General features: G+C 41.5%; 2 protein-coding genes across 2 annotated transcripts; both read right to left on the reverse strand.

Annotated features, from left to right (window-relative positions):
- Positions 1 to 13,857: 13,857 nt before the first annotated feature.
- On the reverse strand, positions 13,858 to 15,318 carry LOC133785213 (uncharacterized). The gene is made up of 2 exons (XM_062224464.1): positions 14,932 to 15,318; positions 13,858 to 14,706 (listed from the first exon to the last, which is right to left on the reverse strand). Exons 1-2 carry the CDS (start codon positions 15,316 to 15,318, stop codon positions 13,858 to 13,860), a joined length of 1,236 nt encoding a protein of 411 aa, XP_062080448.1.
- Positions 15,319 to 15,486: 168 nt separating this feature from the next.
- Positions 15,487 to 16,473, reverse strand: LOC133785214 (uncharacterized). The gene is made up of 2 exons (XM_062224465.1): positions 16,257 to 16,473; positions 15,487 to 16,136 (listed from the first exon to the last, which is right to left on the reverse strand). Exons 1-2 carry the CDS (start codon positions 16,471 to 16,473, stop codon positions 15,487 to 15,489), a joined length of 867 nt encoding a protein of 288 aa, XP_062080449.1.
- Between the last annotated feature and the right edge of the window lie 1,774 nt (positions 16,474 to 18,247).

Genomic DNA, 18,247 nt, shown 5'->3' on the forward strand with positions numbered 1-18,247 from the left:
CGAAAGTTGGCGTCTGATCAGCTATTTCTATGACGGTCTCACAACCGGACAAAGACAATTCGTACAAATGATGTGCAATGGAGAATTCCTTCAAAAAGATCCCGATGAAGCTTTCAAGTACCTCGTCCATCTTGCTGAAAATTCCTACACATGGAATGGACCGAGTCCTATGGACAAGCCACGATCAACTGGAATCTACCAATTAAGGGAAGATGACAACATCAAAAGCCAAATTGAATCATTGAAACAAAAATTCGAGGCTTTCAAATCTCAAGAAGGTAAAGGAATCCACATGGCTGCAAAGGTAGAGACACGAGATCCATGCTTCATCTGTGGAGGGACGGAACATCAACCGTAAGAGTGCCCAACTCTTGGTGAGCTAAGAGGAGGAAATGAGGAACAATGCAATGCTTTAGGGGATTACAAGAAGCCTTATAACCCTTTCTCAAACACTTACAATCCTGGTTGGTGCAACCATCCAAATTTTAGCTGGAAGGATTCGAACCAAGCATCTGGAAGCCAATAGAGGCCTGAGCAGCAACAACCACCAAAATCATACATTGCTCCTCAAAATAACATGCAGTCAAGTAATTCTCTTGAGAATACTTTGCAAATGCTTGCACAAACTCAGATAGCCTCAACTCAAGAGCTCAAATCTTGTTTCACACAAATGGTAGAGGAAATGAAGGACATGAAAATCCAAATGACAAAGCTAAACACTACTTTGGCGATTCAAGAGCATGGGAGACTTTCCGCTCAACCTCTAATCCATCAAAAAGGGCAACACATGGCACAAACCTCCTCCTCTGCAGATACAAATTTCAAAGAGGTTAATGCCCTCACTACTCGAAGTGGTCAAAGTACGGTTTCACCGTTAACTAAGACAACGAGTACGTCAATGCCCGCTCCAGATGATGATGTGCCAATAAGCATTCCAGTAAAGACACCCTTTCCTCAAGCTTTGAAATCCACTGGAAAGGTATTGGAAAATCATGGTGAAATCCTAGACCTTTTAACACAAGTGAAGATCAACTTGCCATTGTTGCATGTGATCAAACAAGTGCCGGCTTATGCCAAGGTTATCAAGGATTTGTGCACCGTTAAAAGAAAGCACCATGTCAAGAAAACTGCATTCTTGGCAGAACAAGCTAGTGCGGTAATTGACTGCAAGACACCGCCTAAGTACAAAGATCCTTGTTGTCCCACCATCTTATGTCAAATTGGGGAGCAGGAATTTGGTCAAGCCCTTCTAGACTTAGGAGCAAGTGTAAATCTCATGCCATATTCAATATACTTGCAATTAGGTCTAGGAGAACTCAAGCCCACATCCGTGGTGCTACAATTGGCCGATCGATCAGTTAAGAAACCTCGGGGAATAGTAGAAGACGTTCTGATTCAAATTGAAAAATTCTATTACCCTTTTGATTTTCTCATCTTGGACACTCAATCTGAAGTGAGTATAGAGTCCAAAATTCCCATAATTCTTGGTAGACCTTTCCTCGCAACAAAAAATGCACTCATTAACTGTATGAATGGTCTCATGAAAATCTCTTTCGGGAACATGACTCTAGAAGTAAATGTTTTCCATATTGGCAAACAACCACCTGATAACGATGAGTGTTTCCAATCCTATCTGATCGATACACTTATTTTAGAAGAGGTCGAATCAAAATACACGTCTAGTCATTTTAATCACCTCTTCCAAATTTCAGAAAGTTCTGAGCCCGATGAGTCTAAAATCAACCCTGAAATCGTCAAACACTCACAGGCTAGAAAAACCATGTTTTGGAATCCAATCTTTGAGGAACTCCCTCAAGATCGAGAAACACCAAAACCATCCATTGAAAAAGCTCCTCAACCAAAGTTGGCCCAACTTCCTGACAGTCTTAAGCATGTTTTCCTGGGAGCTGACAACACTTTTCCTGTCATAATATCCTCCAAGATCAATGCCACACAAGAGCGTCAACTCATCAATGTGTTGCAAGAACAAAGAGATGCATTAGGATGGATGATAGCTGACATCAAAGGTATTAGTTCTTTAATTTTCTCCCATCACATTCAATTGTAAGACGGGGCTATACCACGTCGTGACCCTCAAAGAAGATTGAACCCAACAATGAAGGAAGTAGTAAAGACTAAAGTCTTGAAACCTCTGGATTCTGGCATAATCTATCCTGTTGCAGACAGTAAATGGGTCAGCCCAACTCAGGTTGTTCCCAAGAAATCTGGGGTAACAGTGGTACAAAATGAAAAAGGGGAACTTGTTCCTACCAAGGTCACAACTGGGTGGCGCATGTGCATTGATTATAGAAAATTAAATGCAGCAACCCGCAAAGACCATTTTCCACTTCCATTCATCGATAAAATATTGGAACGTGTGGCAGGTCATCCTTTCTATAGTTTTCTCGATGGTTATTCAGGGTATTACCAAATTGAGATTGCCTTAGAAGATCAGGATAAGACCACATTCACTTATCCTTTTGGTACTTTTGCCTTTCGGCGCATGCCATTTGGCCTGTGCAATGCTCCAGCCACTTTCCATCAATGTATGATGAGCATATTTAGTGATATGATCGAGAAATGTATAGAAGTATTCATGGATGATTTGACAGTCTTTGGAGATTCCTTTGAATCAAGCCTTCTCAATTTAGAGTCTGTGCTTAAACGTTGCAAAGAGAAAGGCTTGGTACTCAACTGGGAAAAGTGTCATTTCATGGTGCCATCAGGCATAGTCTTGGGGCATGTTGTGTCGGAACGAGGAATTGAGGTTGATCAATCAAAGATTGAACTCATATCAAAGCTGCCCACCCCTAAGACTGTTAAAGACATTCAATCTTTTCTTGGGCATGCAGGATTCTATAGGAGGTTCATACAAAATTTCTCGACAATTGCTCGCCCTTTGTCAAACCTCCTAGCAAAAGATGTTGTGTTCAGTTGGACACCTAAGTGTGAGGAATCTTTCCGAATGCTCGTTGAAAAAATCACTTCCGCCCCTATCATTCAGCCACCAGATTGGAACTTACCGTTTGAAGTCATGTGTGATGCTAGCAATTATGCTATAGGGGCCGTCTTAGGTCAAAGAAGGGAAGGGAAGCCCTTCGTTGTCTATTACGCAAGTAGAACTCTTAACAGTGCTCAAATGAACTATTCTACCACTAAAAAAGAGTTACTTGCTGTAGTATTCACACTTGACAAGTTTCATTCCTACCTGATTGGTTCACCTATCACAGCCTTTACGGACCATTCCGCCTTAAAATACCTCCTTTCCAAAAAGGATGCTAAGGCGCGTTTAATTAGGTGGATCCTTCTGTTACAGGAATTTGATCTGACCATAAAAGACAAGAAAGGAGTTGAAAACGTGGTAGCGGACCACTTATCTCGTCTTGAATTTTCTAAATCCGCTGATGACCCAGCCATTCGAGATGACTTCCCTGATGAACATCTCTTCGCAGTCACTAAGTTGCCATGGTACGCTCATATTGTTAATTACTTAGTGACTGGCGAACTTCCAACTCCATGGAGTGCACAAGATAAATGTAAATTTTTGGTCGAGGTTCGTAACTTCTATTGGGATGACCCATATCTTTGTAAGTATTGCCCCGACCAAATTATGAGACGTTGCATTCCAGATGATGAAATTTTTAGTGTTATGAACTTTTGTCATAATGAAGCTTGTGGTGGTCATTTTTCTATGAAAAAGACTGCTGCAAAAATCTTACAGTGTGATCTTTATTGGCCCACTTTGTTCAAAGACACTAACAATTTCTGCCGATCATGTGAAAGGTGTTAGAAATTAGGTGCCCTGTCCCGATGACATATGATGCCATTAAACCCAATTCTTGTAATAGAAATATTCGATTGTTGGGGGATAGACTTTATGGGACCATTTCCACCTTTACATTCTCCTCGCCATAGACTATGTCTCAAAATGGGTGGAAGCCGTGCCTTGTCGAAATAATGATAACACAACTGTTGTGAAATTCTTAAAGGAAAATGTGTTATCTAGGTTTGGCACACCTCGGGCTATCATAAGTGATCAAGGCACCCATTTTTGCAACTATTCTTTCGAGACCTTAATGTAAAAATATGGTGTAATTCATAAGGTTGCATTGCCTTATCACCCACAGACAAATGGCCAAGCTGAGTTAGCCAATCGAGAAATTAAGCAAATCTTAGAAAAGACAGTTAATCCTGACCGCAAAGATTGGTCCTCATGACTTCTTGATGCTCTCTGGGCGTACCGCACTGCTTACAAAACTCAGCTCGGTATGTCTCCTTATAGGCTAGTCTATGGTAAAGCCTGCCACCTTCCTGTTGAGCTAGAACACAAAGCTTATTGGGCAGTTAAAAGCCTAAATTTTGATCTCAAGGCGGCAGGACTCAATCGTAAGCTTCAGTTGTCAGAAATTGAAGAGTTAAGGAATGATGCTTATGACAACTCTAGGATTTACAAGGCTTAAATGAAAGCGGCCCATGACAAGCAGATCCTAAGAAAAGAATTTGAGCCAAACCAACGAGTGCATCTTTATGACTCTCGTTTGCATATCCACCCTGGCAAGCTAAGATCAAGGTGGACTGGCCCATATGTTTTGAAATCTGTCTTTCCCAGCGGTGCTGTTGAGGTCATAGACCCAACTAATGGGAGAGAATTCAAAGTAAATGGCCAACGACTGAAACACTACATAGAGAGGGTGACCCAGCCTGAAGAAGTCACTCTCGTGGAACCGGTTTACCAAGTCTAAGTAGTGTTCCAAATTGTTTGTACATAGGTTTGTTTTCTGTTTATTTCCCTTTTGTCATTTTATTTTATTTTTTATCATTTTGTGTTTTCAGTTTTTCATGTTTTAGAGAATCAATATTCGCTCTATCACTCGACGCTCTCTATCCAGGTGTTCTCTTTCCCTACTCTTTTACATTTATTATCTTTTGAGACATTGAGGACACTGCCAGATTTTGGTTGGGGGTGGTGAGCATATTCATGCATGATCATGTTGATTTTTGTCACATTAATATTTTCACGGTCAATTTTTTTAAAAATTACTTATTTATTTTTGCAAAATGTTACTTTTGAGTCAATTTTTGTTATCTGTATTACCAAGAGTTTCTCTAGAGTTACCTAATATACATGCCAAACATTTTGGTAAGATGGTTGTTAGCACATAATTGCTTAGAAACTTGCCATGTTTAAGTAGTTCATTCTTTTGTGTGAGAAGTGAGACTTGAGAAAACAACTTTTAAATTTTTATTGATTCTTAGAAATGGTTATAATTATTTGGACAAAGTATTGTGGTATGAATGGATGATGTTTTAGGGATAATATTTTCTATAGACAAATCTTATTAGAGAGCCTTTTATTATGTTGTTCATGAAAAAGAAAATGAAAAAAAAAAGAAAAAAAGAAGAAAAAAAATAGAAAAAAAAGGAGAAAGACACAAGAGCAATATTTCTATCATTTTCAATTATGTTGTCTCTTGTGTCAAAAAAAAAAGTGTGTTTATTAATTTCATGTTTTATTTTATGGCTCTTAGAATAAATGTAAAGATTGTCTATTTAACTTAAAAATCCCGAAAAACTGGTTTTGTGATACTCTTTATGGTGGTTGTCCAAATGGTTTATTTCCTATCTTCGTTTCAATAATTATTTAAGAGTTTGTCCTAAATATATACCCATTTGATGAGTGCTTACTTCTTTTCCAACTCCATGAGTGAAACCCTTAAACTTTAAATATTTTCAATTACATGAGAGGTTAATGGAGTTGAGACTTTTACTTGGCATAATTTCGAAGGCTTTATGTGCTATGGTTTGCGGTAAGAAGGTTCAAGTTTGCTGCACACACTCACAACTCTAGATTTATTCGAAGTAATTTTGATAACTCTTGTTGACTTGTTACTGGCATTTTGTGTTAATACTTAAGTTCCTTTATAATTTTTGACCAGAAATATATCATGTTGACATTTATCATTTCGCTTGAATTGCTAGAGACTATCAATAAGCTAGTTGGGGGTTCTGATTAGTGCTAAAAAATATAATTTTATTAGTCTTAAAAGTGTAAAATTAATTAAGTTTTAATTAATATTTTCATGGATTTATTGTCATATATTTTATATTTGAAAATATTAATTTTAATTTAATTTGTGTTTAATTTTCAGGAAATAAAATGTATTTTGACACAAAGAAAAAGAAAGAAGAAAGAAGAAAGAAGAAAGAAGAAAGAAAGAAATATAATTGAAAAAAATGATAATAAGGTGGTATTTTTGAAGGAGAAATAGGCCCAAAACTAGGCTAGAAAAGGAGCCTAGCCACCAGCCAAACAGCCTATGGCTGTTCTCCACGCTGCCACGTGGCATCTCTCCATTCGTCTAGTCGAGGCACGCCACCGCCTCCAGCCGAGCCGCCTAACGCCACTGCCCACTTGACGCGCCTGACATGCTGCCACTTTCTGCCACACTCCACACCCGAGCCAACCATTGCACGCCACGTCGCCAGGCTGCTCCCCACGCCCCAACAAAGAAGCTGCCACCATTCTACCGAGCCAACCGGATCATGCCACGTGGCCCAGATGTCTCCCACGGCTCAACACATTTTCCCCACTTCCATCAGTTTTTATGCCATTTTCCCACTATTTTGTACACGATTCTACACGTTTTTGAGTCCTATTTACACTATAAATAGAGTACCAAATGGAGTAAAATCTCATCAGATTGTGGAAGGAGAGTAGAGAGTATTGTTGGAGAGAAAAACACTTATTTCTTCATTTTCTTTCATTTATTTTACATTACTTTGAGTGAAAACAATGCCTATTTTAGGCTAAATTCTCTTGTGGAAAGGCTAGAGTGAAATTCATGTTTTACATTATATTTTTAATATATTGATTCTTCAGTTTGTTCTTCATTTCTATATCTTTGTTACAATTAAATTTATTTTATTCTAATTTTTATTCTAAATTTATTAGTGTCTTTTACATAAGTCTAGTCATGCTCTTCTTATGTAATTTAGGCTCTTAATTTAATTTAGGATATTTGTTATATTATATGCTTTTTACTGCATTCTGCCATTGGTATTTTGTCGCTCTAAGGTATATAATATGATAGGTTTTTTTAAAATTAGAAGTTAGTATAATTTAATTAAAGAACATATTTTAAGGTGAGCTTTATTATATATATTTTCCAACTATAATTAATAGTGTAGAATTATAGTTGAGTAGAATGGATCAATTTTATTAAAATATATATATATGTTTGCATGAATGAAACTTATGCCTTCCATATTTTCTTTCTGATTCTAATTCCTCAATTTTGTTTATTTAATGTTTATATTCTTTTTCAAAGTTACATCATTTCAAAGTTTATTATTTCTGATTTACTAATCTTCCTTTTTACTTGTATTTTACCTCTCTGTTGATACGACATAGGCCGATTACTACTGCGACCGCTTAGGAGTTATTGGGCGATATCACTAGGCGATATATCGCCCCTACCTATTCCTCGAGCTTCTGTGGTTTTGTTCATGTGAATTCGACATGCTTTTCGTATCTTCCGTAGGCGATGTATCAGCCCTATAGCTACGATATATCGGCATACGATGATATTTTAAACCCGTTTTTGCACACTTTCAACATATTTGAAGGATAAGCCAGGTGTCAACCAATGCAGGTTAGCAGCATCAGAGGAATACCTGACAACCTTTTTGGGCGATCCACCTACAGTGTTGTCGATTGTACGACTCGACCATTCACACTCCCACTATGTTGTCTGACACAGAAATACGTACAACATGCCCTGATAGTACCAAGGGCATGTTCCCCATAAAGCAGGTACCTTTCTGCAGTGGGCCCCACAGATCTCGCTTGGGTTGTGGTCTCTATTCAATACAGCCCAATGCATTGAATTTGTATTAATCCCCCAATAACATGAAGAATGTATAGTAATGACAAATGATTAGTATTAATTACCTTAGCCTCTATAAATAGAGTTGGGGTCTCATTGTAAAAGGGTCGATTTTTTAGAGAGAAAACACCTGGTACTTAGAGCAGTCTAAGCGTTGCCTAGAATACACCATTGGAGTTTTCCATCATAAGCTTCCAATCCTATTAATACTAGAGACTTGTGGACTAGGGTTCTTTTATAACCTGAACCACGTAAAAATCCTTGTGTTCATATTGCTTGTTTCTTTAATCCCTCTATTTAGGGTTGATAGCGAAAAAAGAAGTCAACATTTTGGTGCTTTCATTGAGAGCTTGAAGAAAGCATTTAGAACACTTACAACTATGGTGACTACACGAAGAAAATTTAAAGATGATATACTCCCTCCTATCGGAGTCGAAGGAGGGGAAACAAGTCGGCAACCCCCTTAGAACGTACCTAAGATGGCAGAGGATTACGACGAAGACGCCGAATACGATGACGTAGACGCCGAATACGACGGCGAAGATGACGAAGTCGACTAGGGGTACTGTGAGGAAGAATATCCTCAGCCCATGGATGCAGAGGAGATGCCAGAGGTGGTGATGCACAAGCAGGTAATATCATCACCCTACAGGAGATGGTGCTTGCCATGAAGGCCAATCTTGTAGCCCATGGGTTGCAAGTGGACCCTAATGGCAGTGCACCAGCTGGGCACCCAACTAGCGTGCCACCTATTAATATAGCTGGAGTGCCTCCCGAGCACTCGGCTGCAGAGGCGCGAGATCTGCCAACTGAGGTGCCTGCTGGGCACCCAGCAGGGGTTGGAACCTCGATGCCATCGCAGGACCGTGGTAAGGGAAAGACTAACGATAATCCTGCTCCAAGGCAGAAGAGAGCTCATCAAGAACGTGAAGGCCACTAGGTTCCTCAGCAGGCTGGCAAAGGTAATGGCCCAGGGGCCCAAGGGCGCCGCCAGGCAGTCAGCGTCCGTGGAGATCGGGGCGTTCCACCCTGATGCGCCCATGCAGACCACGCGAGGCCTGGAGCTAGTGTCCCCTCGAGACCTAACCAACCCCGTAGGAATAACATTCCAGGGATCCACCCGAGGAACGCCCCACAAAACCAAGAACGCGACATCAGTATCTTGGTAAACGAAAACATTGAGTCCGATGGAGAGACCGAAGTGGCTCGTCCTGAGGGTAACGATGCGTTTCGAGGATAGGGTGACTTGCGAGACAACCTCAAGGCACAAAGATGCAATAAGCCAGGAGGACGTGAGCCCGCTGGGATAATCTTGACGCTTGGAGAGGAGATAACCCGGCTCAGAGAATCAACAAGGATCATCACCTGCTCCGTGTAGAATTAGAAAGTCTGAAGCAGATAATGCTTAGGATGGCCAGGCGACAAGTCTACGAGTATGATTTGGAAGATGAAGAAGTGGAGCCATGCGCCCCTCACATTGTTGAGGCCCCTCTACCACCAAGCTTCAAAATTACATCCATACTGCCCTATGATGGTGGCTGGGATCCCACGGGCCACCTGTCTAAGTTCAACAGGTTAATGCCAGTGCATTGTGTCTCTGACGACGCTAAGTGTCATGTGTTCCCGATCACCCTGACAAGGCCTACAAATGAATGGTTTAGAAAGCTCCCACCAGGGTCCATTCAATCATGGCATCAATTATCGTTTGCCTTCCGAAGACAATTCATAGGAGTTAGGAAGGTAAGCTTTGATGTCAATGCCTTGGCCAACATAAAGCAAGGGCCCTTCGAGACCCTCAAAGCGTACATCAAAACGCTTCAAGGAGGAAGTAGTGAGAACCAAAAGGGTCATTGATGGCCAACAATGATGGCATTACAAGCTGGCATCCGTGCAGGGTTCCCGCTTTGGGATGATCTATAATGGAAGGGATGCTGACGACTTCATTTGTCAAGCATAAGAATATATCGGCTGGGAGGATGCCTAGATCGGGGCATTTGGAGCGTCTGTCATTTTCCCTACTTCAGTCGAGCCCGACCTCGTGGCTTCGGGAATCCAATATTCTCTTTTGTTTCCGTCCAACCGAGCTCGAGGGGAGTCCACCCAGCCAAAGCACTCCACCTTCTGGTTATAGCATTGTGTCCGCTCTTAGATTTAGTATGGCTCCAATAGGGTACGGGGCAACGCCCACTGGATATAGCACTTTTCAGCCTGCATTTAGTACTAGATTCGTTGCCCCATCCCAGCCTATTGAATCCAGTCGATCTCCCAGCAGCAGTAGGAGCGGGGGGGAAAGACAATGGCCGAAAGCCCAAGGGAAGTGGAGCCGCATAGGCTGAGCAGAGAGTCACATCTGGCGAGAAGTATGTCTCGCAGTATTATGAGTATACCGACTTGGTAGACTCTCGAGAGAATATCTTCGTGGCCACGACACAAAACGTTCACTACAGGAAGCCGTAGCCCATCCGAAGAGACAGGGAAAGGCGGGACCTTGGAAAATTTTGTCCTTTCCACAACGACATAGGGCACCACACCAACGAGTGCCGCCAACTCAAGGATGAGATTGAGAATACAACAAGTTGGGACACCTCCATCAATATGCTAATGCTGCAACGTGTCAAGCACAACCTCTTGTGGAAGGACCGGTGGTCCCACTTGTTGCACCACAGGTCCCAGCAGTAGCTCATGTAGTTCCCCAACATCTAGTGGCCCAAGGACCTTTGCCGGTGAACGAGTGAGTAGGATCCATCTCAGGAGGGCCACACTTGGGGGGTACTTCACGAAGCTCGCAGAACAAGTATGAGCGAGCTTTGAATCACGATGATGAGGTAATGGCTTTGGTCTAGTTTCCTGTCCAAATGCCACGAATTATTGACCAAGTCATAACATTCTCTGAAGATGATGCTCGGAGAGAGAATTTCCCTACATCACGACCCGTTGGTGATTGAGAGCCAAATCTCCAAAAAATTGTAGCGTGGATCCCAGTAGACAATGAGAGTTCAATGAACATCCTGTTTAAGTCTGCCTTTGAGAAGATAGGGCTGGCCATGGAAAACTTGTCCCCATTCGCCTCAAAGCTATACAGATTCTTGGGAGAGGCCCTCATTCCAATGGGACAGATAAAGCTCCCTGTGACGCTTGGTGAGGTGCCATGCTAGGCCTTCAAATATTGCACCTTTGTGGTGGTGGACTATTCCTCAGCGCACAATGCCATCTTCGGACGACCTGCACTGGTGGATGCCTCTCTCTCTTAAGACACGCGGGCATTATCCACCTAGTGGTGTGCCTCGACTTTATTCCTCATTTCAGGATTCTCTGTGAACAAGAGATCCATGTTTTTGTTGCTCTGCCACGGAACAAAGAGCATGTCCTTGACCATCACGTCGAGGTTTTTGGCCAGCTCCCCTTTGGCTTTTTCCAGCTCACCGACACGGGTTTCAATCTCCACTCGGCTCAATCAAAACTCCTCATGGACTTGGGCCTGTTCCTTCTCTACGATTTGTGTGCGACCTACGACATCCTCCAGTAGCTTGGAGGATGTTTACTCAAAGGCAGACATCTTCGACCTCTCCGTGACTAGTTTGTCCTCCACCTCTTTCTAGAGCCGTGAATGTTCTTCTAGGGGGACTGCAGTCTCCTGGATTTGAGCAAGCTCCACCTGGACATGAGCCAAATCCTCCCAAGTCTTCTTCAGCTCGAGGGACCACGTCAGCACCAGGTCCCCAAGTCGTTGATTTAGGGTCGTAACCTATAAATTTAGAATGACGAGTCCGCCAAAAAGAGAGAAAATATTCATCAAACTTGAATAGAAATCAAGAATTAACCTAGTGGAAGTGTGGTGGATGGAAGCCACCAGCACCACCTCGTTGTCACCGCCGCAACAGGAAAAATTGCTGGTGATCATCTCGCACAAGAACATCGCTATTCCCTACAGGAGTTCCATGCCGAGTGGTAAGGCCTTATCTCCTATTCTACCTGTAAGGAGAGGTTCAAGCTCTTCGCGACAAGGAGCAAAGACGGGTTCCTTTGGCCAGTCCTCGTGCATATATTCGGTCAACAATCGGACACTCTTGTTTCCCTCACCAATACGGGTTCCTTCAGCCAACGACTATTGCGCTTGGGGTAAGGGCCATTGGAGCAGCGATTGAGGGTGCTGGAAGATTCGAAGAGGGCGTGGGCACTGCTGTTGGGGCTGTCAGGGTGTCGATCTCAGAAGGGCCCGACACCCTTTGATGGTTCAAACGCACCAAGTCTGAAAGGCCCATACTGTCTGCACAAAGGAAACACCCTGGTTAGTCCCGATAAATAAAAGGAAAACCACAACAGAATAATACGTCCAAAAAAGAAAGATAAAACCCCTCGGGAGCCCTACCGTAATCAAGCTTCTCAGAATGGTGGATGGTACTAGAAAATTCGCATACAAAACGACCTATCTCCTGTGTTAAATTGGTTTTGTACTGACAAAACCGAGAGGTGTGCATGGCCGTTGACTCGTCAAGAGGCACGAAGCCTTGAGGGTGCCTCTTCCTCCTCGGGTTGCAAAGGAACGTGTCGATGAGATCTTGGTAATCTTGGTACTCTTCCGCGGACCAGCAATGCTCCAGAACTTGGCCACATTCGAGAAGGGAGGGAGAAAACAATATATGGTCAAGACTAGTTCCCTCCCCTACACGTCTAGCATAGTGAAGAATGATCAGAGATTTACCTTGAGGCATGGAGGACGATTCGATTCCTGCTTCAAGCTCCTCGTCTTCTTTCCCCACTGCAGCTGCCTTGATGGCAAGGACGCTCTTTGTGTGCTCCTCGCGAAGGCATTGTATATACTGATGTTCTTCCTTGGCTGCCATGTACTCTGTGGGTAGCCTTGCCGCATTCTGCGATTGCTTCAAATCTTGGAATTTGGTTAAGACTACAAGATTTATGCTCTGTCTTGCCTACATAAGCCCGTATTGTTGGAGGTGGGCGTCAGTGACAAGGAAGCCGAGCTCTAGCTCCTCATTGCGAATGGACTCCATGGCTCGAAGCCTTTCTTTGAAAGAGTCATCGAAGGGAGTGCGACAAAGCAGACTTGGTTAAGACGACATAGACAAGGATGACTTACGAACTAAACTCTATCGTACTAACTCACGCGAGGACAGAGGTACTTACCAACTGTAGCGAAGTCTAGGAGTAATATGGGGTTGGTCCTTGTCGGGAAGCCGTTTGCCCAAAAGAATTGATTCTTAAGCCCGAGCGTGGTTCTCATTGCCGCTCGGGGCTTTGCAGCCTCTCCCAAGAACTGAATGCTTCATCAGGACTTTCAATTTACAAACTAAACAACACCAAGTTTAAAGGCCTGACTGAATTCTATTACAATTTTTCAAACCAATCTCTATCTATCAACTAAATTTTGTTAGGCATAATACTTCTAATTCTATGCTTTACATTAAAGTGAATTCATTGAACAATTATAGTTGCTGTATAAAATTTTTGATTCCACAGTGCCTCATTTCTACACCACCAAACCTGGTATATCAAAGCTGCCAGTGACACAATAAGGACTTGTTTCCTGAAATGAGTTAACCTGGCCTTAGCAATCCATCATAGCAACTTATGTGTAGTGGTAGCTGCCGTCTTCCATCCCAGCCAGCTTTTGATTTGCCTCAAGCAAGAAAAGCTCAAATGACAGTAAAAAAATACATGTTCTCTTGTTTCCATGTTACTACCACATAAAATACATAGGTAATCAGTTGTGATGTTGAAAAAAAACAGTCTATCTTTCGTTGTAACCTATCTAGAACCGCAAACCATAAGATAAATCTATGCTTTGGTATGATGGTTCTATTCCAAACTTCCCTATGCCAAGAGACTTTTTGATGAGTGAGAACAAGAGCTTTGTAACCTTCAGCTATCCTATAAACCCCATTAGGACAGAGATGAGTCAAGTTAAGCTCCTTGACTTTAACAATCTGCTTCCAATACCAACTACTGCCATTCAGAGCTTTATAGTCCCACCAGTCTCCATCACCAATATACACAGCATGTATCCATCGAACCCATAAAGAGTCTTTTTTCGAAGCCACTGCCCATACATACTTACCAATAGCTGCTTCATTCCATTCCTTAATACTTCATCCCAAGAAACCTGCCCTGAACTATTAGATTCAGCCATTCCTTTCCATAAAAAATTCCTGCAAATTGTATTAATTTGCTGCAATATCTTTGATGGGAGGACCATGATTTGAGCCCAATAAGTATGAATAGACAGCAACACTGAATTCACCAAAGTTACTTTGCTGGCGGCATATGAAAGATTCCTGGTACTCCAACTTCGTATCCGTTGGGTCATTTTCTCCAATAAAACTTCACACTCCTTTGCTAAAATCCTCTTAGCACATATAGGAATCCCCAGATATTTAAATGGCAGTTGATTTCTTGTAAAGCCTAAAGAGTCAATTATTCTTTGCACCTCCAAATCCTCCATATTACTACAGTAAATTGCTGACTTTGTATCATTTGGTGTTAAACCAGAGGTTTGCGAAAATAGTTTCAGACCATGCAGCAGAAGATATATCGATTTGAAGTCTCCATGGCGGAAGAGCAAGACATCATCTGCAAAACAGAGGTGATTTAATTTAAGAGGGCCACATCTGTCATGAAACTGAAATCCCTCTGTTTCACAAATTTTCCCCAAAATTCTAGAAAGGTATTCCATCCCTAATACAAACAACAAAGGAGATATTGGATCCCCCTGCCTAAGCCCTCTTTTAGCTTCAAAGAAACCATGTAATAACCCATTGAACATAAGGCTAAACCTTGGGGTTCTCACACAGGTCATAACTAGCTACACAAACGCAAGAGGAAAATTGAAGGCATATAACATTTCTTCAATAAAATCCCACTCTATTGTATCATATGCTTTCCTCAAGTCTACTTTAATCATGCATTTCGGTTTAGACTTATTCCTGCCATAATGCTTGATCAAATCCTGACATATCATTATATTATATGCAATATATCTACCTTGAACAAAGCCACTTTGATTTTGAGCTATAAGATCCGGGAGTACCTTTCTCAGTCTGGAGCAGATTAACTTAGTGGCAGTTTTGTATACAACATTACAGCAGGCTATGGGACGAAAATCCATAACAGATTCGGGGCATTTACCTTTAGGAATCAAAGTCAGCGTTGTGGAATTGACTTCCTTTAGCAATTTCCATGAGTGCAGAAAGGATAGAATAGCTTCACAGACTTTATCACCAACCACCTCCCAGTTATCTTGAAAAAAGTAACTGCTGAAACCATCTGGACCTGGAGATTTGTTTCCAGGAATCTCAAACATGACAATCTTCACCTCATCTTTGGAAAATTCTGCTGTTAGTAGGCTGGTGTGAGCTGTTGTTATTTTCGGACCTTGCTTGATTACAGTGGCCAAAACTGATTTCCTACTGTCCATTTTACTCCCCAAGAGTCTATAATAAAAATGCAAAAAAGCTTTAACTACTCCATTTGGTTTGTCAACCCATACACCATCCATATCTTTGATTGAGTATATCCTATTGACATCCCTTCTCTGCCAAATACTGGAATGAAAAAACGATGTGTTATTATCTCCTTCCTTCATCTAATGTAGTTTAGCTTTCTGTTTAAGAAAGGAGATATAATTGCCATGTGTTTCATTGTATATTGCTCTGGCCTCTTTTTCCTTAGAGATAAGGATATGATCATGAGGTTTTATTTGTAAGGCAGCTTGACAGTCAATTAGAGCCTGATATCTCATAGCATGTACAGTATGAATATCCCCAATCTCACTCTTATTAATCCCCTTTAGTAGCTTCTTTACCTCTTTTAACTTCTGAGTAAGTTGAAACATTGGTGCACCACCAAACTGGATCAACCAAGTCTCTTCTAATCTCCTCTTGAAATCTAGAACATTTTTCCACATTCCGAAGTATTGAAATGGTTTCTTTCCTTCCACACCAGCCGGGTAAACAGAGACAATAGCAGGACAGTGATCAAACACACCTTCAGACAAGAAAACTACCTCTGCATTCGGTAACTTGTCCAGCCATTGTTGATTTGCTAATACCCTATCTATTTTAGAATAGATCTGAGTCTCCTTATCCTGTTTGTTGTTCCAAGTAAAAAATGAACCTGTAAATTTTACATCCTCAACTTGACAAAATTCCACGCACTCTTTAAATGCACCAGAAACTTTTGGTCTTTGATGTCCACCTATTCTCTCTTCAACACTGAGAATATCATTAAAATCTCCTAAAATGAGCCAAGGACCTGACCCCTTAGATGCTATATCTTTTAGATCAGTCCAAAGAGGGATTCAGCCCTGATCGTCATTCATTGCATAAACATAAGTGACCAGAAAACTTTCCTCACCAGCCAATGAAGTAACTTCCAGATGCATTAATTGACTTGAACATTGTAGTATATTGACTGTAAACATCCCTGGATTCCAGCTATCCATAATTCTACCCCCTTTATGCCAAGCATTATTTGTTGAGAAACACCATCCTCTAAACATATTTACATATACAGAACCCAAATTGTGAGTCTGCATCTTGGTTTCAAGGAGACCAACTAATCCCACTTTCATTGAGAATATCAAACGTTTTACCTCTTCCTGTTTGTGGTGATTATTGATCCCCCTGACATTCCAACTTAGGATCCTATCCATGTTCCAGAGGAGGATCTCCCCCTCCCTTCCTATTCACTCCCATTCGTTCAGAATTTGAAAATTCTGCTGTCTCCTCAAATAGCTGAAACATGTTTGTTGTTGGTGGTGCCTTTGCTATCTCTTTAATCACTGTCCTGCCATTTTTTACTGGCACAAAATCCTTGTCCTGTCCTTGGGCTTCCAAAGGAGGCTTCTGTATAGCTTCTTTCTTCACAACCCATTCTTTCCTAACTTCTTCTTTCTTCCTGGAACTGTCAGTATAATGCCCAATGCCATGACACTTCCCACAAGAGATAGGAATCCATTCATATTTTACAGTGAGCATAACTTCCTGGTGTATTTCATTAGTGAATGAAATCACTTCAGGATAAGCTTGATGTAGCTTCACTTCCACCAGAACCCAAGGGAAGGTTAACCTTTCTCTATTTTGGGTAATTGAATCCATCATCAAAGGAGACCCAATCTGCCCCACTATCTTGAATAGAGCTTTCTCCCCCCAATACTTTAAGTCTAATCCTTGAATCTGTAACCATATAGGAACTCAGCTAATTTTCTTTTCTTTGAAATCTGTATAAGCATCCCACGGTTTCATGACAACAGGCTTCTTATCAAAAAACATATATCCTCCATTCAAAATAGAATCCCTAACCTTCACATCCATAAACCGATGGATGAACACTCCATGTGTTAACACTCCAATTTTATCTATGCCTTTATCTTTCCAAACTCTCTTGGCAAATCCTTCAAAAACACTTAGGGGAGGGTTTGCCCCTAACACATAGCAAACCAGAGCAGATTTCCAGTATTCAATCTCATCTTCAATATCATCCATATCTATTTTAATCCCATCAACTATTTTCACATTTCTACCACCAGATTCAGCAAATTTTTGGTGTAAATTCTGTATGACATTCCCAGAACGAAGAATTGGGGGAGAACTAGAAATACCTGCCTTAATCTGCGATTCACACCGTTTCGCTACTTCCAAATAGGTGGCAACCTCATTCCGTGTGCCCTGCTCCTAGTGTGATCTTTTGGCCATCGATCTGGGAGTAAGAAAATCCATGTCGTCCTCAATCGCTCCATCCTCCTCAGAAGCATTCTCTTCCGAAAAAGCTATCGCTTCGACACCTAGAACCTCTGCCATTGATTTTGTCTTAATCACCTTATCAGATGAAGTCAACCCTGATTCCTGGTAGCCTTGACCACCGGAGTCTTGATTGTCCTTTTCTTTGTCTTCCTCTTTGCCATGGTGCTAGCGTATGCTCAGAGAAAAACCCCCCTTTCCCCCCTTATTTGCACATTGATTGTAACACCCTGGATAACCAAGACCAATACACTGTGTGTTTAAAATAGTTCAAGACTTACTAACCAAGTCATTTAAATAAAAATGTGAATCTAAAGTCATAAACAGGTTAGGTTTAAAATATTTTGGTCATAAACAAATAATTTTCATTAAAATAAATGTTTGGTATATGGGATTCCAAATCAGGGTTTAAATGACATGTTTACAAGATTTCCAAAAGTTATAAATAATCAAGGCCACTCTAATGGAAAAATACACATTTTAGGTTTCCGTCCCTGTACAATCCCTCGACCGTGGTGACCGAGTAGCTGACAGTGTACACCTCGCCCCCAGAACTCTCCAACCCATGGTTGATTCATCTTACCCTTGCCTTTACCAGCACCACGT

Source organism: Humulus lupulus, chromosome 6, assembly GCF_963169125.1.
Source record: "Humulus lupulus chromosome 6, drHumLupu1.1, whole genome shotgun sequence".
In the NCBI taxonomy this organism is placed as follows: domain Eukaryota; kingdom Viridiplantae; phylum Streptophyta; class Magnoliopsida; order Rosales; family Cannabaceae; genus Humulus; species Humulus lupulus.